General features: G+C 42.1%; 1 protein-coding gene across 3 annotated transcripts in view; it reads right to left on the reverse strand.

Annotated features, from left to right (window-relative positions):
• tmem9b (TMEM9 domain family, member B) overlaps nucleotides 1-25170 on the reverse strand; it is an 83172-nt gene that overhangs the window by 52300 nt on the left and 5702 nt on the right. For all 3 annotated transcript variants that reach the window (XM_068046360.1, XM_068046359.1, XM_068046361.1), the window contains exons 2-3: nucleotides 13738-13829; nucleotides 6317-6425 (exon numbers count right to left, since the gene is read on the reverse strand). In XM_068046360.1, the coding sequence (XP_067902461.1) occupies nucleotides 6317-6425; nucleotides 13738-13829 (201 nt within the window). The remainder of the gene's footprint in view (nucleotides 1-6316; nucleotides 6426-13737; nucleotides 13830-25170) is intronic.

Genomic DNA, 25170 nt, shown 5'->3' on the forward strand with positions numbered 1-25170 from the left:
TACTCCCACCTTGGTCATAACAGTATGCACACTGAACTGCTTGGTTCATTGGCAGGCCTGCCAGAAATCCTGTGGTCGATATCAAGGAGCATGGAGGAGTCTAGTACCACCTTAGCACATGGCTTTGAACACTCCTTCCTCTCCAGCGTGGAAGTAGTGGCTAACCTCATGAGCATAGTTGAGGACCCATCCATGATGTAGTGTCTGATGACCAATGTCTCAGCTTCCCTTGCAACACAAGCAGAAGCCATCCACATCTGGGTGCTGCAGCGGAAGTTATGCAAGCTCAGCTTGCTGTCACGCAGGCCGAGACTGCTACCCTCATAGCTACAGATACTAGGATTCAAAGGGGATTACTGGGTGTCATTGCAATCCAGCAATCTATCCTCCAGCATACTGCTAGGATTGCTGATACACCGCCCCAGGGGAATAGCAGCGGCACAATGGTGTATGAACTTGTTGTCCTCTCTCAGGATGACAGCATTCATCCTCCCACCACTTGCCTTGTTGCCTGTCAGCTAGCCAGCCCAGACTGCTGCCACATGCCAAAATGATTTAGTCCAAAGCCAGGCCTTCTCGGGCCAGAGCTGCTCGAGGTCATCTGCTAAGGTCATCTGTAGTCTTCCCCACTGAAAGCCAGCAGCCTACCACCAATTATGCTTTAGCCACTAGGACATTGGTTAGGAGAGCTGGGACAGACGAGGCACACAGAGGACAGGTGCTAAGTGAATGCACAAGGGTGAATGATTAATTTTTTGTATGCAATACGGCATGGTTTGATTTATAAATTTGGGTTGGAATGTTTGTTTAGTGGTGGCTTTATTTTAGTATTGCAGCCAAGACACGGTGGTGGTCAGAGTGAAGGTAAGGTGTGGAACTGTTGAATTAAGAACTAGGGTTGTGCTCGCTGGTACCGCAGTTTGGATGAGTCGATCACGGACAGATCAGCCAGGAAGGGCTGTATTGGTTGGCTCCTCGATCCTCCTACACCTCTTCAGGTGGTTGATGTATAGCTTGTGGCAAAGGCTGTACACTCAAGATGGTGAAGTTGTGGAGCATGCAAAGGCGACGACAAATCTTGACACACTCTGCCAAGTACTGTTGGACTCCTCCAGAGTGGTCCACGCAGTGGAAGGATTGCTTAAGCAACTCAATGGTCTGCTCAATCTCATTTCATGTGACAGCATGGCTTTCATAATATGCATGCTGCCCACTACAGTCATGAGCTATCTGGTCAGTGGATATCCCTTGTCGCCCAGTAGCCACACTGGTTTATCATGGTGGCTCAAATGCAGCTGGTACAGAGAGCTGATACAGCATGACGGCATCTTGACAGCTGCCAGGATACGAGGCACTGACCTGCAAGATATGCTGCATAAGGTAAAACACCAGATAGGCATTCAGAGAGCAGGATCCCTTCCGGTTATGGTATATCTCAGAGTTGACATGTATGCAGTCAATGGCACCCTGCACTCTGGGTAAGCCTGCAATCCTTGTGAAGCCACCTGCTTGCTCCACCTGCTTCTCTCTAGCAAGGGAGAATGAAATAAATGTATTCAGCTGTCTTGGAGTACAGAGCCTCCGTTAACCTCCTTTATGCAACAGTGGATGGCGAACTGAGAGATGTTGCCAATATCGCCTGCTCCAGCTTGGAAGGAACTAGATACATTAAAGCTCATGGCCATATTCACTTCCACAGCCAATGGCAATGCTGTCCTTGCCCTGCACGGAGGCTATAGTTGTGGCTGCAGTGCATGGCAGATTTCAGTAAGTACCTCCTTAGTGAAGTGGAAACATCTGATACACTGTTCCTTGCTGAGGTTCTAGTAGGAGAATTTTTCCTTGAGAATACTGTGTGGATATGGCCGCCTGCTGAGAGCCCTTCTCTCCCTCCTCCCTCTTCCAGCAGCTTGTCTGCTCTGTATCACCTCTGCCCATTCTGCCCATTACACTGTAGTTCAAGGGGCTTGCAAATTACTGTACATATGTCTAGGAGCAAGTAGTTTGTGCAGAATTCTTGATGTCAGGACAAAGTCCTTCAGCACGTGACACCATTCCCTGCAAACTTCAGCAACTTTAAACAACTCTGGAAATCACCACTTAAGACAATTACAGCAAGATCCCGTAGTAATCAGTCAGCACCTAACCTGTAAGTAGCTGAGGATCCCTTTAAATAGAACTGGTGGGAGTGAGGGGATTCCTTCTCTTGCTGAATGCATGTTCAGCTGTGCGAGGTTAAAAGAGGGAGTTAGCTGGAGTGTTGAGCTCCAAAATAGCAGCGCTGGTGTAAACTAGCATAACATGTTGCCTGCTCTACATACTACTGGTGGGGCACTCCCTGTAGGTGTGCTAACGCCTTCACCAAAATGACAACTGGTGCATCTAGTAATGGATATGTGCATGCATGCTGGACACCATTTTTGGAGGCAAAACAGCACCCGTTGTGCCAGAGATTGGACATTACTGAGCTGAATTCCATGGCATTCATGTTTACATCACCATGAAGCTGAGGCGCTACCAAAGATATGATTTTCAAAATAGAAAGACAGCTATTTTTGCAATTATCTTGTAAAAGAAATGAAACAAAAAAGATTTTCTAATAAAACTTCAAAGTGCATCATATGGTTCAGCCAATTTCAGCAGAAACATAGGGCAGAAGGAAAAATCTAAAGACTGTTGGAATCATATTTCTAATGTTATTATATTTATTTGGATGTGACATTAACTGGTGACACATATCTTTTTGACTGTAAACTAGAAAGTTTGGTATGACAAATTATTCTTAGGAATGCTTTCCTGCTTGTTGCAAGTTGTAATCTTGTTATTTGGCAGGATCAAATAAAAGCTTCTGGACTGACAGCAGATTGTATAATTATTAAAGTTGTATGGCAAGTAAACATTTTTGTGGCTTTTATATATGTTAAAGGATAGCTAATATACATTAAAAGCATTTAGTTTGTGGGTAAAGAGTAATTTATACGAAATTTGTTACAAAGATTTTTATTGATGTAATAGTAGTAATTACAGTAGAAATATAAAGCACAAAATCCAGCAAATGTTCAAAGTATAAGTGTATATATATATATATATACACACACACACAAAAAATCTGTAATGGCTCAAATACCTTTTGTCAATACTCTTGTACTCAATCTGAAAATGTATCTGTAAACTCAATAAAGTTATTTCTGGTACAGCAAATTCAGTTGGTTTTATATATTTATCAAACTTTCTGTATTAGCATATGTAACCTTCAAACAAGTAGTGAATTCTAAACATTTCATTTTAGCAAGCCCCAGATTTTGGATTGCTTATCCTGCTTCAAGCTCCTGCTTTTAACATCAGGTTTAAAATCAAATTTTCATTAATTCTTTGATGTTATGATTCTAACCAAAACTTTATACATACAAATGATTAAAAACATAAACAAGTCACAAATACAAAGTTGCATACTTAAATCTACACAATGGAAGAAATTATGGGCCTGATCTTCCTGAAAAAATAATGGCCTGTTAATGGTGCATGCCATTAATGTGAAAACTGGACAGCAAGTTAGAAAATTCAGGAGATTTGAGAGACACAGCGCGAGTTGCAAATCTCCAGAATTTGCTGATTGTACAAAATAAATGGTGGACTGGCATAAATCAAACAAAATCTCACTCTTAGCCTCCCTGTTATTTTTAAGAACTTGCTGGATTTGCACAGTAATTGCCCATTAAACTTTTCATATAGAGTAATAATTAAGAGCGTTAGTACTTTTTAAAAAACTACACTATAATGTCACGCTCACGGGAAGTATAGCGATGGGCATACAAAAATAAACTGGAGTTATTTTTAAATTTCTCAATCCTTAAATCTCATTGGTTAAGGATGCACTGTTGGTCTTGCTGTTAACAAAGGACTCAGTTGTCCCGTTGCCCTAGCCACACACTTATTAGCTTGCACCACTTCCAGCAAATTATGCTGCAAACAATGTTCAAGCTGAAGTCTAAAGAAAATAGTCTAAACAGGGATGCCTGGGTCCACCAAGATCCAGCCCTAATTCTTTGACATCAAATGAACAATACTACTAATTAAGTCAAGGTAATAAATCTGAATGATCTTTTGATACAAAGATATAGTTTGATCTTTGAAATGAAATAAGCAATGCAAATATTACAGTATTGAATAAAATATGAATGTTTCTATCAATCATTGCAGATTATAATAAAGAACAATGCAACACATTTTTTGATGTTTACATTGGTTCCATTTACAATTAGCAACACAAGAGTGCCGAACCAACAACATATAAATACCCTGGAAACAGATTGTTACGACTGAGGTGGGAGGAGTGCACGGTCTTTTCTAGCTCCACATTTCCACAGGTCACAACATTTTTTTTTAAAGTGTTTAACCAGTTACCAATGCAGCCAATCATATACTCTACCCTTTATCCTGGTTTCTTTAATAAATAAAAAAAATCAGTTTTTAATAAAATAAGACTTAACCAGTAACAAAGCAAAGCAATAACACAGATTGAAATATGAAAGTTCCCCTTTTTAAATTCCCCACACAAACTCATACACAGACACTGAAAAAAATACAGAAATTCTCTCTGCAGAGGTCTGTTACAAAAAAAAGACAAAGAAGAATACTTTGGCCAAATACTTGCTAATTCCTGAAAAAAAATGGAAATATGTCAGTTGTCCCTCTTTGGTCTGGCGTCCCAAATACGCGAAGACAGCTGTCACTGGGATCTTTCCAGAGTGGTTCTTTTCAGGCAATGTTGAGGACCAGTTTGGCAGGCTTTCCAGGAGAAATGCGGCATCAGGGGTTTATGGCAGGCTTTGCAGAAGAAAGCAGCATTGATTTCTCTATTTCTTACACTTGATTCTCAGGAAGTTTTCAGAGATGGAAGAGGGCGAGCTGATGGTGGCTGTTCTCTTGGTTAGTTTTCTCCAACTGTTTTCAAAACATCCCAGCACACTGTCCAATGCGAAACCGAAAACAATGGGCTGAATTTTACCAGCCCCTCGACGCTGTGCATTGTGGTGAGGGGGGGGGGGGGTCCGTAAAATTCTGCAGGGAGAGGCCTGCCTCGACTCCCGATAGCGAGAAGGGCCCGCCGTATATTACTAGCGGCGGGGGGACCTTGGTGCGGCCCCATTCCCCACCCCCACCGGCCACTTGGCAGTTGAGCCTACATCTAAATATTTAAATGAGCAAAAATTAAATGCAAATGAACTTACTGCCGCCAACTCCCGTCCCATGCTGCTTTTACCACTGCTGACAGCAACTTGCGTGCCTTCGAAACTCCGTAGGGGGTTCCGAGGCGAGCGGAGATGAGTCAAATTATCCGGGGGGGGTGGAAAACGGTGGGCGTAAGCATGGAAAACCTTTTTCATTGGGTGTGGGGATGGTGGAAAGGGGTTTAGGGTCAAAGGGAATAAAGTTTGCGGGGGGTAAGGTCGTTACTGTTAACTAATTTTTTTGGGGTGGAAAATAGGCCAAAAAATGACTATGTTCATTGTGGGGGGGTGGGGTGGGAGAGAGAATTGCAGGTGTGGACGAAGCTTTATTTAAATTATTAAAGAACCGGTCCCTTTAATCAATTAAAAGTCCTCTAAGGGCTGGAAGCCCTTTAAAAATGGCACCGATGTCTATGCTGTGGCGCTGGACGCCATTGCTGGGGACGCGGTGGCCACTCCCTCTACATAAATGAACCCCCGTGCAGGGGCTCGGTGGCGGCACTTCAGTGTCGGAAGCTTGCTGCTTTCACAGCGGAATGCCGCAGAGTGCAGCACGCTGATAAATTGAGCCTAATATCTCAAGAGTCAAGCCTCCTGACCCCTATTAATCTTGACCTGTCATTTCTCTGTAAACATCTTCCCCAGGTCACCAAGGTTTCTGTTGTTTACTGCTTAAAGCACATGACTTCCTGCAAGGTTGTTTTTAAACAACATCTCAATGTCCTTTCAATGAACTGTCAACAATAAAATCCAGTTTCTATGAAAACTGCAGCCTTCCAATAAATCCGTCTTCACAATTTAAATATAAGTCCTCAGAAACATACTTAAAAAAAAATTGAAGCACTTTCGTAACAAGATATTTTAGTGTAATTATCCCTAATTATTGGAATGTTATTTTAGGTTATTATTAACAATAAATAAATTGCAGCAAAATAATATTGGTCACTTGAGCGACACCAATAAGAAAATAGATATTTCCACTTACATTTACTACCAGACAATTCCATATATTTTTCCTTAAGAACATATTAAATGAAATATGATGCAGGGAAGAAGGCTTTTATACGAAAACTTAAAAAAAATACCTTAATTGTAGCTGAGCTTCTTTCTTCATATTTGCATGCACATCTCAAGCAGTAAGCTTCAACATCTTGTCCAGCAACTGGCATGGGTTGAACAACATGTAGGCAGTCACTGAAAAAGACAAGATTTCAACTGCTATCAAGGTGCTATAAACTCTCCCTTACCCCACTTGTATTTATTCCATAGAAGCAATACTATCAGTGATGTTTGGTCAGATCTTTACCAATTGTTCCAGTAGAGGGAATTATATTTACTTCTAACTTAAAAAAGACAGATGATTAAAGTTAACCATTCTGAACCATACTGTATCAGCAAAAATAGCTTTAGAGCATTTCAGCAGGTTGATATTTTGCACATGATTTCCAAGTTATTTCTGAGGTATAACTAGAAATAACTACTTACATTTATATAGTGCCTTTAACACAACAAAACGTTCCAAGGTACTTCACAAGAATTTTATCAAAATTCCATACAGAGTCACAGAAGGTGATATAAGGAGAGCTAACCAAAAGCTTGGTCAAACAGGTGGGCTTTAAAGAACATCTTAAAAGGATCAGAGAGAAGTACAGAGGTGGAGAGGTATAGGGAGGGAATTCTGAGCTTCGGGCCAAGGCAGCTGAAAGCACAGCTGCCAAGGGTGAAGCAATTAAGATTGGGAATGTGTAAGATGTCAAAATTGGAGGGGCACAGAGATCTTGAAGGTTTGTTGAACTGAAGGAGGTTACAGCGATAGGAAGGGGAAAGGCCACGGAGGGGTTTGAGGATGAGAATTAAGATGTTGCCAGACTGGGAACCAGTGTAGGTCCATGAGCACAGGGATGATGGATGGAAGGATTTGGTGGGAGTTAGGATGTGGGCAGCAGAGCTTTGGATGTTCATAAGTTTATGTAGGATGGAAATGGGAGGCTGGCCAGCAGAGCTTTGGAATAGTGAAGTCCAGAGGTAGCAAAGGCATGGGTGAAGCAGATGACCTAAGGCAGCATTGGAGTCAGGCAACGTTAAAGGTGGAAGTAGGCAGTCTTGGGTGATGGAGCAGATGGATATGTAGTCGGAAGCTCATCTCAGGATCAAACACAACACTGCTGTTTGCAAACTAAGAAATAACAGCAACACTGAGAAGAATCCTCCTTCCTCCACAGAAAGGTACTAACATTAAAAAAAAACCCACAGCTTCTCAAAGTTAAAGCATGACAAGTGCTGGGGAGCACAGGGAAGCAAAGAGAGATATTAGCAAAATTATAGCAGACATTTCATAACAAGGTTAAGGGGCTGAATGGCCTACTTCTGTTCCTATTCCTGGATACTCAGCACAATTACAGATCAGAATTGGAACAACATTCTAGTCTGTTCTATTTTATGCATTAACCTTACAACTAAATTGCTTGCAAATGTTAGAATTTTCTACTGAACCTTCCTGAAGAAGCAAATGAACAATTGTTTCATGATAAAGATTCAAAACCTTACACCATACAGCATATCAAATTATTTTTCTATTCCCCAATTAAAACTGCCATTTCAGATTTCCTGTATAAACAATGAGCTTCTCAGTGGACATCAGCAAGTAGTTTTAGGTAGAGGAGCACAAATCAGCACCTTTCCATCCATGATGCCAACTCTGAAGCACCTAAGCCAGAAAATGTTAGTATTGGTTAAGTACTCCTAACCACTGGAGTTATACTGACTTTTTCCACTCCAAACATGAAAAGAATGACAATCTACATTATGTCTTTTGAAGGCACTTGCTGATTGCCATCTGAAGAGCTCATTAGGTATTGAGACCCAAAATGGCTCACCTAAACAGCGTTGCAACTTAATGGCTAATTTGCACTCCCAGCAGGGAAGCTGCAGACAAAGGGAAGTAAAGTTATAACACTTGGTCTGATTCGCTAAACTCCCTTTTCTTCCAGCCTATAAAAGATTTAATCTCTCCTATCAGATAGAAATTCGACTAGGGTTAAGGTGCTTTTCTATCACCTGGGTCCAGTTAAAAGAAAGTCTCCTCTGCTGGCAATATAAAATGAGTTCAAGTAGTCACAACCCAGTTTCTAACAGACACAGGACTCAGCACAAAAATGCTTATAAGTTGTCACAAATTTTGCAACTAATTGAGAGTGCACTCACTGGGACCACAAGGATAGCGGATGTATGAAGTGGAAACATAGGAATAGTAGACTTCTTCTTTGGCCTCCTTATCTCGAGAGACAATGGATAAGCGCCTGGAGGTGGTCAGTGGTTTGTGAAGCAGCGCCTGGAGTGGCTATAAAGGCCAATTCTAGAGTGACAGGCTATAATAGACTATACAGCCCCTAAAGCCTGTTCCATCATTCAATGTGTTCATGGCTGATCTGTACCCTAGCTCCAATCACACATCTTGGCTCCATATCCCTTGAAAGCTTTGGTTAGCAAAAACCTATCAAACTCAGATTTAAAATTATTAATTGAGTTAGCATCCCATGCTTTTTGCAGGAGAGTGTTCCACACCTTTTCCCCAAGAAGTATTTTCTAACTTCTCTCCTGAATGGTCTGGTTCTGATTTTAAGGTTATGTCTCCTCGTCCTAGACTCCCTCATCAGCAGAAAAAGTTTCTCTCTCTCCAATCTCTCAATTCCTTTCAAAATCCAAAAAAACCCAAATAACACCTTAACCTTCTATATTCCAGGGAATACAAGCCCAGTTTATATAAACACTCCCCATAACTTAACTCACGGAGCCCTGGTAACATTCTGCTAAACCCGTGCTGCACTCCTTCCAAAGCCAATGTATCCTTTCTAAGGTGCAGTTTCCTGAACTGTACACAATACTCCATATGTAGTCTAACCAAAAAAACCTAAAATGTCACAATCACACTCCATTAACGTTGAGACTTAGTAAGAAATTTACTCTACATCTGCCCATAGAAAAATTACAGCACAGAAAGAGGCGATTCAGCCCATCGTGTCTGCGCCAACTGAAACAATTAGCCACAAATTCTAATCCCACCCTCCAGCACCTGGTCCACAGCCTTGCAGGTTACAGTACTTCAGGTGCAGGTCCAGGTACCTTTTAAGAGTTGAGGAATTCTGCCTCCACCACCGATCCGCGCAGCGAATTCCATACAGCCACCACCCTCTGAGTGAAAAAGTTTTTCCTGACGTCACCTCTAATCCTTCTACCTTAAATCTGTACGCCCTGATAATTGACCTCGCCGCTAAGGGAAACAGGTCCTTCTTGTCTACTGTATCTAGGCGTTCATAATTTTGTACACCTCAATTACGCACCCATTAGCTCCTCTATTCTAAGGAAAACAATCCTAGCCTATCCAATCTTTCCTCATAGCTGCAATTTTCAAGCCCTGGCAACATTCATGTAAATCTCCTCTGTACTCTCTCCAGAGCAATAATTAATGTTGAAACTGATTGCCAAGAAATGGAAAAATCTTTGATCCACCAATCCCATCACTGATATTCCTCATCTAAATGAATACGAAATTTGCCCAAAAATAACATATGGGACACACTGGTTTAATTCTCCATACCAGCAGCTCCTATCATTAAGTCCATCACTAGAAGAAGGTATCAGCAAGTGAGGGCTGTGGGACCAGTAAGAAAGAGTTTGCATTTTCACATAGATGCATATACATCACCTTTTCACATTATAGTTATTTATAGTCATACCATCTACTATAGTTAAGTAAATAGCAATATTACTTGTCAAGCTGTATGCAATAGCACCATCTAATGGTCATGACTACAAATAAGTTTTGTGCAAAAATAAAGCATGTGTTATTACATTTTCATTTGCAATGATGTTACCAATGAAGTATAATAGACCTGCAATAATAGTGCCAAGCCTGCTATACTCTCAGCACTACATGAACTGCTATGCCTGTGCTGGGACGAGGGAGCAGTACCCCAGGACATGCGCGATGCCAACATCATCACCCTCTATAAAAACAAAGGTGACCGCGGTGACTGCAACAACTACCGTGGAATCTCCCTGCTCAGCATAGTGGGGAAAGTCTTTGCTCGAGTCGCTCTGAACAGGCTCCAGAAGCTGGCCGAGCGCGTCTACCCTGAGGCACAGTGTGGCTTTCGTGCAGAGAGATCGACTATTGACATGCTGTTCTCCCTTCGTCAGATACAGGAGAAATGCCGTGAACAACAGATGCCCCTCTACATTGCTTTCATTGATCTCACCAAAGCCTTTGACCTCGTCAGCAGACGTGGTCTCTTCAGACTACTAGAAAAGATCGGATGTCCACCAAAGCTACTAAGTATCATCACCTCATTCCATGACAATATGAAAGGCACAATTCAACATGGTGGCTCCTCATCAGAGCCCTTTCCTATCCTGAGTGGTGTGAAACAGGGCTGTGTTCTCGCACCCACACTTTTTGGGATTTTCTTCTCCCTGCTGCTTTCACATGCGTTCAAATCCTCTGAAGAAGGAATTTTCCTCCACACAAGATCAGGGGGCAGGTTGTTCAACCTTGCCCGTCTAAGAGCGAAGTCCAAAGTACGGAAAGTCCTCATCAGAGAACTCCTCTTTGCTGACGATGCTGCTTTAACATCTCACACTGAAGAATGCCTGCAGAGTCTCATCGACAGGTTTGCGTCTGCCTGCAATGAATTTGGCCTAACCATCAGCCTCAAGAAAACGAACATCATGGGGCAGGATGTCAGAAATGCTCCATCCATCAATATTGGCGACCACGCTCTGGAAGTGGTTCAAGAGTTCACCTACCTAGGCTCAACTATCACCAGTAACCTGTCTCTAGATGCAGAAATCAACAAGCGCATGGGTAAGGCTTCCACTGCTATGTTCAGACTGGCCAAGAGAGTGTGGGAAAATGGCGCACTGACACGGAACACAAAAGTCCGAGTGTATCAGGCCTGTGTCCTCAGTACCTTGCTCTACGGCAGCGAGGCCTGGACAACGTATGCCAGCCAAGAGCGACGTCTCAATTCATTCCATCTTCGCTGCCTTCGGAGAATACTTGGCATCAGGTGGCAGGACTATATCTCCAACACAGAAGTCCTTGAAGCGGCCAACATCCCCAGCTTATACACACTACTGAGTCAGCGGCGCTTGAGATGGCTTGGCCATGTGAGCCGCATGGAAGATGGCAGGATCCCCAAAGACACATTGTACAGCGAGCTCGCCACTGGTATCAGACCCACCGGCCGTCCATGTCTCCGTTATAAAGACGTCTGCAAACGCGACATGAAATCGTGTGACATTGATCACAAGTCGTGGGAGTCAGTTGCCAGCATTCGCCAGAGCTGGCGGGCAGCCATAAAGACAGGGCTAAATTGTGGCGAGTCGAAGAGACTTAGTAGTTGGCAGGAAAAAAGACAGAGGCGCAAGGGGAGAGCCAACTGTGCAACAGCCCCAACAAACAAATTTCTCTGCAGCACCTGTGGAAGAGCCTGTCACTCCAGAATTGGCCTTTATAGCCACTCCAGGCGCTGCTTCACAAACCACTGACCACCTCCAGGCGCGTATCCATTGTCTCTCGAGATAAGGAGGCCCAAAAGAAAAAAAGAAATAATAGACCTGCAATAAACAAATATCTTCCAATGCATACAGTGCTGCAGAAATCTGATCAGCAGGGAGCAAAGATACTGCAATTTAGAACACAAATTTTAACAGACCTAGACTAAGAACTCCTAATCTAATGGGACTATTGGAAATTCTGGTCTGCCATAGATATGCACTCAGGTTTACTGATGGCAGTCTAAGTATCTTGTTTGATACTTCTACAATAGCATAGCCCCCCAATGGTACCTCCTTGTGACCTGAAATAGATAACCATGTCTTCCACTCATCTACTTCCTCAATCCCTTCAAAGATTTAAATTAACTATCTTAGAATGAGTGTAATGTAGGGTATGGTAATGTAACGACTAGTAATACAGAGGCCTGGACTAATGGTTAAAAGGCTCTTAAGTGGCCATTAATAGGGCTACTTAAGGGCCTCAATTGGCCTCTGGGCGGGAAGGCCGTCGTCAGCCTATCCTGCCCCCAGCACAATCGCTTGCTGACAGGGCAGCAACGGGTCCTCCGCTACCCATCGCAATTCTATGGGCCCCGCCCCACCACCTCCGATCCCACCTTAGGGACCATAAAATCCAGCCCCTTATTTTCTTTTGGTAAGAAAACCTGCCATTCCTACCCATTTGTGAGTCCAGTCGCACACCAACGTAGTTGACTCTTAATTGCCCTCTGAAGTGGCCTAGTAAGACACTCAGTTGAATCAAACTATTACAAAGCATCAGTATTGTGGAAGCATCTTCACCACACAACTGTAGCGATTTAAAAAGCCCACCACCACCTTCTCAGGGCAACTAGTGATGGACAATAAATGTCGGCTTTGCTGGCAACATCCACATTCCCAAGAATGAATTTTTAACAAGCCGATGGAATTTAAGTACTGAACAATTAAAAATTTCATTTAGGTTTCCACTTTTGGCATCGGATACTCCAGATCAGATGGAGAATAAAACTCTTTCTATGCTCTTTCAGCAATATGCCTCAGATACAATTGAACCAACCTACCATTTCCATTTTCCACACCATCTTATCTTATGGATTTTCTAAACAGACCTACAGTCAATGTGAATCTCGCACATGTTTTATGATTTCTTCATTTTTCTGCAGAAAAGATTTGAAAAAAAAATGCATTTTAAAGCATAGTGTTTGTGCATGTTTCAAATAAAGGCCCTGAGATGATGGGTAATTAAGATGTTATTGACCTAGCTTTGATGTTCTTGGAATGTCAATGATCCCGTTTTTTGCCTGTGAACAGCAAGAGATAAAATACAGAGTGTTTTACATAACCCAATGTTTGAAAATAGAAAGCAGCAAAGCAGTGAGGTTCAGTGAAAGGCTGTACGATAGACACAATGCAGGAAAAAGTTAGAAGTTCTCTGAAACCTTTTCTTTTATCATCTCTTGCCCCACCCCTGCTTTACTTGCTCAAAACCTTTCACATTTCTAATATTTGCTAGTTCTGATGAAGGGTCACTGACCTGAAATGTTAACTCTGCTTCTCTCTTCACAGATGCTGGCCCATAGAATCGCGACGGGTGGTGAAGGGCCCGTTGCCGCCCCATCGCCAAGTGATTTTGCTGGGGGCAGGATAGGCTGATAACAGCCCACCCACCCAGAGGCCAATTGAGGCCCTTAAGTGGCCTATTAACAGCCACTTAAGGGCCTCTTCCTGCCACTGCTGGGGTCATTCTCTCAAACATTAGTCCAGGCCTCTGTATTGCTGGTTGAATTACATTACCATACCCTACATTACACTCATTCTATGATGGTCAATTCACTTGTCTTCACAAACTTTTGCAGGAAAATTAATGGAGAGGCTGATGAAGAGAAAAGCAGCAATAGCTTTTTTATAAAATGTCAGTGATTTAATATTATGAGGGAAGCCTACTTACCAATCCTTCTGCGATATATTTTTGTTATAAATTTGGCCTGCATTATCTTTGTACGGTGGACAAATGCATTTGCACCGGACATCTTCAAAATTCTGCAACAGAACAAATAGTAATTAAACCACAAGAGCAGTACAACTTTGTGCATGCTGATTTAAAACTGTTATGAGCGTTGTGCTACCTACTATTGAATGCGCAAGGACAATGTAGGAATACTTGTTTATTTTTGAACATGCACTTTGAAGGCCAAGAACCATTACAAAGGCTGTTTACTATAAACATAATCATGCCGCACACCAGGATGGCAAAACTTTGAAGCACCCCAATTGCTGCTTTAAACAGCATAGTAAGATGAACTTCTGCATTTAGAACCTGTAGGACTGGTACATTTATCAAGAAATAACTAGCTACAATCAGAGACTGATACAGCACAGAAGGCGGCCACTCGGACCATCATGCCTATGCCAGCTCTTTGAAATAATGATCCAATTAGTCCCGCCCCCCCCCCCGCTCTTTCCTCATAGCACTGCAAATTCTCCTTTGCAAGTATTTCTTCAATTTCTTTTTAAAGTTATTATGGAATCTGCTCCAAAACACTCTCAAGGAGTGCACCCTTTAACAACTTCCTGTGTAAATTTTTTTTCTTCATGTTGTCACTGGTTCTTTTGCTAATTACCTTAAATCTGTGTCCTTTAGTCACTGGCTCTTCTGCAATCAGGTTCTCCATATTTACTCTATCGAAACTCTTTTAGATTTTGAACACCTCTATCAAATCTCCCCTTAACCTTTCTGCACCAAGGAGAACAACCCCAGTTTCTGTAGTCTCTCCACGTAACAATTCATTTATCCCCGGTATCATTGTAGTACAAAATGTCCTGCATACAAGCTCTGCACACCACATTACAGGAAGGACGTGATTGCACTTGACAGGGTACAGAGATTTATGAGGATGTTGCCAGGACTGAAGAATTTTAGCTATGAGGAAAGATTAAATAGGCTGGGGATGTTTTCTTTGGAAAACAGGAGGCTGAAGGGAGATTTAACTGACATGCATAAAATTATGAGGAATAGAATGGATAGGAAGGTCCTATTTCCCTTAACAGAGCAGCCAATATCCAGAAGGCACAGATTTAAAGTAATTGGTAGAAGGATTAGAGGGGAGTTGAGGCGAATTGTTTTCACCCAGAGGGTGGTGGGGGTCTGGAAATCACTGCCTGAAAAGGGTAGTAGAGGCAGAAATCCTCATTGCATTTAAAAAGTACTTAGATATGCACTTGAAGTGCCACAACCGACAAGGCCACAGACTAAGAACTGGAAAGTGGGATAGGGCTGGATAGCTCTTTTTTTTAGCTGGCACAGACACAATTGATCAAATGACCTCCTTTTGTACCAGAAATTTATATGATTCTACGATTCTAAGGTAGTTGAGCATGATTTGCCTTTAACAAATCCATGCTAGCTTTCATTTATTAACCCATATTTTGCCAAATGCCAATTAATTTTGGCCCAGATTAATGTCTTTAAAAGTTTGTCACCTACCATTTGGCATATTGGCCTGTAATTACCAGTCTTATCCCTCCCCTCTTTTTTGAACAGTGTTGTAACATTTTCAATCCTCCATGCCTCTGGCATCACTCTCATATCGAAGGAGGGTTAGAAGATTGTGGCCATAGCCATTGTCACCCTTACTTCCTTCATGCATCCCATCTGGCCTGGGTGACTTTTCTACTTTGAGCGCTGCCAACCTTTTAAGTATCCCTTTATATTTACCCTATCCAATTTCTTCACAATCTCCTCCTTTACTGTGACATTGGCAGCATTCTCTTTGGTGAAGACAGATGCAAAGTACTCATTTCATACCTCAGCCATGCCCTCTACCTCCACAAGAAGGTCGCCATTTTAGTCTCTAATCCACCCCACTCTTTTGCTATTTATGGTTATAAAAGACTTTTGGTTCCCTTTTAGGTTATCTGTTAATCTATTCTCATATAGTGTCTTCAATATGCACTTAATATAATAGTGCACTAGCAAATAGGGTCAGACTAGTGAAAAATGATAAAAAGACAGAATTAAAGGCTCTTTATCTAAATGCACCTGCAGCATTCGTAACAAGATGGATGACTGATAGCACAAACAGAAATAAACAGGTATGAAATGATAGCCATTGCAAAGACGTGGTTGCAGAGTGACCAAGGCTAGGAACTGAATATTCAGTGGTATCTGACATTTCAGAAGGATAGGAAGAAAGGAAAAGGATGTGATGTAGCTCTGCTAATAAGGATGAGATCAGTACAGTAGTGAGAAATGATCTTGGCTTGGAAGATCAAGATATAGTATCAGTTTGGGTGGAGATAAGAAATAGCAAGGGAAAGCAGTCACTGGTGGGAGTAGTTTATAGGCCCCCCAACAGTAGCTACACTGTAGGACAGAGTATAAATCAAGAAATAATGGGGACTTGTAAGAAAGGTACTGCAATAATCGTGGGCAATTTTAATCTTCACATCGATTGGAGAAATCAAATTGGCAAAGGTAACCTTGAGGATAAGTTCATACAGTGTATTTGGGACAGTTTCTTAGAACAATAGGTTCTGGAACAAACTGGGAACAGGCTATTTTAGAACTGATGTTATGTAATAAGACTGGATTAATGAATGATCTTACAATAAAAGGATCCTCTCAGGAAGAGTGATCATAACATGATGGAATTTCACATTCAGTTTGAGGTTGAAAAACTTGGATCTGAAACGAGTATCTTAAACTTAAATAAAGGCAATTACAAAAGTATGAAGAAAGAGTTGGCTACAGTAGACTGGGAAAATAGGTTAAAAGGTTACAGGGTAGATAAGCAGTGGCAGCCATTTAAGGAGATATTTCCTGGCTCTTAAAGATATATGCCATTGAGAAAGAAAGACTCTCCGAGGAGAATGCACCATGAGTAGCTAGCTAAGGAAGTTAAGGATGGTATCAAATTGAAAGAAAAGGCGAACAACGCTGTGAAGATTAGTGGTAGGTCAGAAGATTGGGAAACATTTAGAAACCAGCAAAGAATGACTACAAAAAAAATAAAGAAGGAGTAATCAGAACGAGATCAAACTGGCAAGAAATATAAAAACAGACAGTAAGAGCTTCTACAAGATGATAAAAAGGAAGAGAGTAGCTAAAGTAATTGTTGGTCCCTTAAAGGATGAGACTGGGAAATTAATAAATGGGAAACAAGGAAACGGCAGAGACTTTGATCGAGTATTTTGTATCTGTCTTCACAAAAGACGACAAAAACACAAGAATAGTTGAAAATTTATGGGCAAAAGTAATTAAATTGTAGGTTCTCTCTCATTAAGAAACAGGTTTACAAGAGAGCTCTATAATACATGTGTGACGAGGTGACTAACACAATTCCAACTGAACTGTCATGCGTCAGTTAACATCACTTCCTGTGATGATGTGTGAATTACTCAGACTGTTAAAGTGATATCACAACATCCCCCTTTCCTAAAATAGAAATGCACAAAGGATAAACTGTGCACACAATGAAAGAGAACAGTTTTGAATAATATTTACATATGCACTGACTCATGTCCTTCAGTCAAATGTCTCTAAAATATGAGAGGTGATCTACTAATTCAAGCTGATAATGAGATGCATCCAAGGATAGAGGGATGCAAGAGTGGAAATTGCGGAGGCACTGGCCATAATTTTCCAGTCTTCCTTAGAGTCACGGGTAGTGCCAGCAGACTGGAGAATTGCAAATGTTACACCCTTGTTCAAAAAAAGGATGTAAAGATTGGCCTGTAGTTGCTGCTCTTTCAGTTTAACTTCGGTGGTGGGGAAACTTCTAGAAACAATAATTCGGGACCAAATTATCAGTCACTTAGACAAATGCAAGTTAATTAAGGAAAGCCAGCACAGATTTGTTAAGGGAAAATCATATTTAACTAACTTGCTGGAGTTTTTTGAAGAGGTAACAGAGGGGGTTGATGAGGGCAATGCTGTTGATGTGGTGTACATGGACTTCCAGAAGGCATTTAATACAGTGCCGCACAACAGACTTGTGAGCAAAATTGTCAGCAATGGAATAAAAGGGACAGTAGCAACATGGATACGAAATTGGCCGAGTGACAAGGAAATAGAAAGTAGCGGTTAATGGATGTTCTTTGGGCTGGAGGAAGGTTCGTAGTGGAGTTCCCCAGGGGTCAGTGTTGGGACCCATGTTTTTCCTGATATATATTAATGACCTAGACCTTGGTGTACAGGGCACACTTTCAAAATCTGTGCATGTTACAAAACCTGGAACAATTATGAATGGTGAAGAGGATAGCGTAAAACTTCAAAAACGACACAGACAAGTTGGTGGAATGGGCAGACAAGTGGCAGATGAAATTCAATGCGGAGAAATGTGAAGTGATTCATTTTTGTAGGCAGAACATAGGGAGACAATATAACAAAAGGTACAACTCTAAAGGTGGTGCAAAAGCAGAGGGACCTGGGGGGAAATGTGCATATCATTGAAGGTTGCAGGACAGGTTGAGAGAGCAGTTAATAAAACATACAGTATCCTTGGCTATATTAATAGGGGCATAGCATAAAAGAGCAAGCAGCTTATGTTGAACTTGTATAAAACACTATTTCGGCCTCAGCTGGAGTACTGTGTCCAGTTCGGGGCGTCACACTTTAGGAAAGACGTGAAGGCATTGGAGAGAGTGCAGAAGATTTACGAGAATGGTTCCAGGGATGAGCAACTTCAGTTATGAAGACAGACTGGAGAAGTTGGGACTGTTTTCCTTGGAAAAGAGAAGGCTGAGAGGAGATTTGATAGAGGTATTCACAATCATGAGGGGTCTGGACAGAGTGTATAAGGAAAAACTGTTCCCACTTGTGAAAGGATCAAAAAGAGAGGGCACAGATTTAAAGCGATTGGCAAAAGAAGCGAAAGCAACATGAGGAAAAACTTTTTCACGCAACGAGTGGTTAGGATCTGGAATACATTGCCTGAGAGTGTGGTGGAGGCAGGTTCAATCGAGGCATTCAAAAGGGAATTAGACTGTTATCTGAAAAGGAAGAATATTCAGGGTAACAGGGAGAAAGTGGGGGAATGGCACTTGGTAAATTGCTCATTTGGAGAACTGGTGCAGACACAATAGGCCAAAATGACCACCTTCTGCACTTAACAATTCTATGATTGTCACTCTGTAGACTGGTTGACAACTAGACTGGTCGACTTTGTTCCCCCTTTCCTTTCTTGACTTGTATGTCATCCTGTGCTTGAGCATTACACATCACTTTCTTCACACCCTGTGGATTGGAATGTGAACGTGTTCTCAAAGCAATAGGGTTATCAGGCACAATGTTGTTATCTAGTTCCCTCAGCTGACATCAGTTTCTTCTTAGTACTGCTCCATTAGGGGTGGTAATTTCATACGATCTTGGTTCGAAGGTTTTGGACATCTCCACGAGAAACCATGTTTTCTCCTGTGGATGGATCACTCTGACCTTCTATCTGATCTGTAACGGTGGTAGTTCCACACCTGCATGTTTGTCGTGTACAGCTTTCATCTACTCTTGTTTTGCTAGCAGTCTGTCCTGTATGGATGGAAATTTCATGAAGTGGTGACTTGGTAGAGTGGTCTTACTTGATCTTCCAAATATAATGGTGATGGTAATCCTGTGCCAACTGGTGTTGCCCTTTAGGTGCAATATGGCTACATGCAGATCTTATTTGGTTTCTCATCACTTCACAATCAATCAGTGATTTGACCGTGCGTGCCATTCTTTCGGCTAGACCATTCGACCTAGAGTGATGTGGTGAAGATGTGACGAGACTTGGTTCATCGCCCATTTCTTACACATGACTTCAAACAGTTTGACAGTGTACCGTGGTCCATAATCTGATATTATCTCCCCCGGAGGGCAAAATAAGCTGAATATTGCGCTGATAGCGTTAGCATCTGATTGGCTTGGTATGTCCCTCAATTGTCAAATTATGGGGAACTTGAGCAAAGTAGTTGGCTAGAAATAGATAATTGTCACCTTCAACAGATAAGAGGGCTCTGGCTATCCTTGTCCAAAGATGCGATGGAACTTTATGCAGAAGAAGTGGCTCTTTATGTTGGCATGCCTCACATAACCATACTGCTCACTTGATATCACTGTTAATTCCTGGCCAGTAGACTGTTTCATGTGCAAGTCTTCTGGACTTCAACACCCATATGACCTTGGTGCAACTGTGAAAGAATGCCATGGTGAAATGTTTGTGGAATTAACACCTGTCTTCCCTTGAAGATCACACCACAAGATACCCACAACTCGTCTCAGTATGGCCAAAAGATTAAGTTCTACAAGAACTTCTTGTATTGTTTCAGGTCATCCTTTGACAACAAGTTGCCATAACTCCATTAAAACTGGGTCTTTGGAAGTTTTTTTTCCTGAGATTCCTCGCACTTCCCTTATCTGAACTGTATCAAATCTACCCGATATAGATCTTCCAGTTCTATATTGATTCCTGGACGTCTAATGGAATGTCTTCACATTTTCTGGGATTGGGCAGTCTGCTAAGAGTGTCAGAGATCACCATATGATTGCCAGCTTATATTTGACCACACAGTCATATCCTTGCACTTTTATCAATAACCGTTGTAGACAGGGTGGTGCACTGGCGAGCAATTTCTGCCATACCATAGCCAGTGATTTATGATCCGTCTCAACTATGAAATGCTGGCCTAAAAGATAAATGCGAAACTTGGGGATTCTGAATAACAGAGCTAATGTTTACCTTTCTACATTGGAATAACCTGCCTGTGTGGGTGACAAGCTCTTTGATCCAAAAGCAATTGGACGACCCTCTTGCAGAAAGCATGCCCCAAGACCTTTCAATGAAGCAGCTACTTCAAGAATGGTATCCTTATTCGGGTCATAATACTGTAAACCCGCCTCTGTCGACAGCGATTGCTTCAGCAAGTCAAATACATATGGTGGTCTGCTTGCCACAGTTAAGGCGTATCCTTTGCAAAGAGTACCCATAGAGATAAATACTTACCTGAAAAGTGGAGATGTAGGGAGCTCAGAAATTAAATAAACAGAGACACCTCCAGAGGCCTTCTTTGTCTTGTGGACTTGGCATGGACTGGATATCCTCTACCTTGCTGGTATCCAATCTTATGTCTGCAACTGTGTAGACTGAGCCAGAGAAGTTGATGCGACTTGTGTTTATGGCACACTTCTTGCTGTTGAATACAAGGCCTTTCTGCCAGTTGGCATTAGGATGTGCAGATTCCTGTTGTGCTCCTCTTTTGTGCTGCCCATCACTGCTAGATCGTCAGTAATACAGACACACAGTGGAACATTCTCCATGTGATCCATATGTTGCTGAAATAAATCCTGGCTTACTGATAAACCAAATGGTAAGCGCAAAAAAGGAACTTCCAAATGGAGCTCTGAAAGTCGTTAACTCTTGTGAACATTCAGAGAGATGGACAGACCAGTATCTGTGCTATGCATCTAGCTTAGAAAAGAATCTAGCTCTTGCGAACTTGGGTTCACTTCTTCCAAGGTGGGGATTTTATGAGCACATTGTTTTAATGCCTGGTGCAGCCTTTTAGGGTCCAAACATCCAAACCATAGAACCATAAACAATTACGGCACAGGAGGCTATTCAGCTCATCGTGTCCATGCCTGCCGGAAAAAAATTTAGCCTGATGTTGCTTTTTTTAAAAAAAATCACTGCTGTTATAGAACTGTACCATTCTATGCGCTGAACATGCCAAATAATTCTTTGCCTTTCTACAGCATCCAGCTCAGCTTTAAGTTTGTCCTTAATATGGAGACTTATTTTCTTGGTGGATCTATAGAAGGAATGGCATTATCTCTCATATGTAGAGTGGTTACTCCTTTGAAACTTCCCATTGTATCAAAGTGATCCGAGTACTTTCGTTGTGACCCTATTGAATCCATCCAAGACTTACATCCGTTTTGGACGCCGATCCTTGGCACGCTGTTGATCTCATGGATTGTCACAATTTGAAGCTGGTAGCGCTGCAACTGCTGGACCGTTAGTATCAACAAGGTAGAATGTTTGACCAGAGCTCCCATACCTTTATTCCAGCGTTACTGCTCCCATACAGTTAATTGGAGGATCGTGGTATACAGTGAGTCTTGCGTTTGTAGGCTGCATCATGGCTTCCCATCTTGCCAGGTACACGTTCTTCAGTATGCAGTGGCAAAATATTTGCACTTGCCCCTGTATTGCGCTTGAGTCGCAGTTTGTGCTGTCCAGCCTTCAGTGGGCATATGATTTCAATGCTGGTGAATGCTTCCTGCTGAGTAACCACATTCATCTGGTGCACAGTTGTTACTGTGTGAAAGGCTTGCTCACCGTCAGTGGTCTGCAGGTTACTCACATCCGTGTTGATCTCATGGACATGTCTGCATTTCGATTGTCCATTTACAAATGTATCCCTGTTTCTCTCACAAGGTGGTGCCTGGTTCTGCTGTGACTTCTGGACAGTTTTACAGCACCAGACCTACTGCACAGCCTTGCCCAGTGCCCTTCCTTGCCACACATCATGCAGTTGTCCATGTAGGCTAAACAAATTCTCAGTTGGTGTACGAGCTCGCACTTGCCACATATCTTGTTTTTCTGAGATCACGTGAATCACAACCATAGACAGGGTAACCAAGTGCTCATATGTACTGCCTGCTCACAACTATAGCCTTGAACCTCCTGCCTTCTCTCAGGAGACTTTCAATGTTATACCCTTTTTCTTCATCTCATAGCTCTTTCTGAAAAGCTTCCATCGGAGTAGACGCAATGACCAATTTCATGAACTTTTCGGATAACTCCACCTCCGAGAAATCACACGCTTTTTCTTTCATGGGATGAGGGCATCGCTGCCAAGGCCAACATTTTTTGCCCATTCCCAATTGCCCTTGACAACTGAGTAGCTTACTAGGCCATTTCAGAGGGCAGTTAAGAGACAACCACATCGTTGTGTGTCTGGAGTCACATGTAGCCAGACCGGGTAAGGAGATCAGATTTCCTTCCCCAAAGGGCATTAGTGAAGCAGATGGATTTTTACAACAATGATAGTAATGGTGCCATGAAACTGAGACTAGCTTTCAATTCCAGATTTAATTAATATAAATTAATTAATTGAATTTAAATTCCAGTAGCTGCTGTGGTGGAATTCGAACCCATGACCCAGGGCATTAGCATGGGCTCTGGATTACTAGTTCAATGACATTACCACTACACCACTGTCTCCCAACATCTGCTCATGAATTAATCAATGGTCTCCTTCGATTGCTGCCTGTACGCCATTAGTTCAAGACGATGAATTTGAAAATTAATCTTGACCTTCAGCAGATCCCCTAGTGCAGTCTAGAGTCTCACTGGGTCCCTCTGGTCCGCTTCAGATAGTCCTGAATGTTGACACGGTGCAGCCCCTCTTTGCCAATAGCAATTTTTATTTTGAACGCTTGCTTGTCCAGCTCAGAGAGCAAAATCCAAAAAATACAACTCCATGTGTTGCTTGAAGAGTTGCAATTCATGAAGGAGATCTTGGGCTTTCCAATTCATTGATGGAAATTTGGTAAATTACTGGTCTGCAAAAATCTTTGGCTGGAGCTTTCCCCTTTAAATGACTCAGTCTTTTTTCACTGGGAAATAAAAATATGCAGATCTCCTGCATGCACAGTGTCAGACTTCAGCCACATCCTGTGTTCAGTGCCTGCAGCGCAGGCTTTCTGCCTGCAATCGGGAGACTCCGCACATGAAGCGGTTATAGTGGGAAAACACACAATGGCGGTGCCTATGCCCCGATGTGAACTGATTCTGCTTGCCTTTCGAGAGCCCGATTCTGCTCGATTCTTGCATTTTCTCAACGGCAATCTTTGAAATAACAACCCCTTTCATGTACTCTCACACTCTTGAGCACCGAATTCAGCAGCTGGTCATCAAACCTGACAGTGTCATGCCATCATATCTACCTCCAATAGACTTCAATGGGAGAAAATTGCTGTCCCGATGAACACCCGTTGCTGAGTCTCTCTGCGATGCTGCTACTTCGATGCATTCTGCTACTTCCACATTGTGATCTTCAACTACACCTCGATGCTACCAGATGTGGATGGTGTGCCCAGAACTCGAAAAGCTTCAGAAACCACAAGCTGCCACCATATTATGTTGTTATTGCTTTCTTCAGGGATAAGGTACCAAATAATCTTGAGTTGAATGGTAATTAAATTGTGGGTTCTTTCTTAAGTAACAGGTTTACAAAAGAGCTCTATAACGCAAATGACTAGGTGACTAACAATTCCAACTGAACTGTCACATGTTGGTGATGTCAATTCCTGTGATGTGATGTGAATTACCCAGACTGTTAGTGATATTACAAAAGCAGGTCCAGCAAGTAATTAGGAAGGCAAATTGAATGTTGACCTTTAGTACAAGGGGAATGGGTATAAAAGTAGGGAAGACTAGATACAACTGTACAGGGCATTGATGAGACCACACCTTGAATACTACATACAGTTCTGGTCACCTTATTTAAGGAGTGATATGCTTGTATTAGAAGTGGTTCAGAGAAGCTTCACTAGATTGATTCCTGGGATGAAGGGGTTGTCTTATGAGGAAAGGTTGTAGTTTAGAAGAATGAAAGGTATAAGCTTATTGAAACAAGATGATTTTGAGGGGGCTTGACAAGATAGATGCTGATAGGAAGTTTCCTGTCATGGGAGAATCTAGAACTGGGGGCACAGTTTCAAAATAAGGGGTCTCCCATTTAAGACAGAGATGAGAAGCAATTTCTTCTTTCAGAGGGTCGTTATTCTTTGGAATTCTCTACCCTAGACAGCAGTGGAGGCTGGGTCATTGAATATGAAGGCCGAACTGGATAGATTTTTGATCTACAAGGGAGTAAAAGGTTATGTAGGTACAGGCAGGAAAGTGGCATTAAGGCCATAATCAGATCAGCCAGGATCTTATTGAATGGTGGAGCAGGCTCAAGGGGCCAAATGGCCTACTCCTATTTATTATGTTCTCTTTGCTCTTATTTCCTTTTTCAGTTCTCCTCTACAATTTTTTAATTCTTTAATTCAGCTTGATTCTCTACTGAATTATGAATTTATCACAAGCCTCCTTTTTCTGTTTCATTTTAATTCTTATATCTTTAAGTCAACTGAGAAGCTCCAGATTTGGATACCCTTTCTACCCCCTCATGGGAATGTGTCTAGTTTGTACCCAAACTATGTGTTCTTTGAAGGCCTACCTTTTTTAAAAGTAGGGTTGGAGGAGGTTACAGAGCTGATAGCAGTAAGGCATGAAAGGATTAAATACATCAATGAGAATTTTAAATTAAGGCATTGGCATTCTGGGAGCCAGTTTCATCCAGCAAGCACAGCTTGATGGGTAAGAAGGCCTTTGTAGGTTAGGATACAAGCTGCAGT

This window comes from Heterodontus francisci, chromosome 14 (genome assembly GCF_036365525.1).
Source record: "Heterodontus francisci isolate sHetFra1 chromosome 14, sHetFra1.hap1, whole genome shotgun sequence".
Lineage (NCBI taxonomy): Eukaryota > Metazoa > Chordata > Chondrichthyes > Heterodontiformes > Heterodontidae > Heterodontus > Heterodontus francisci.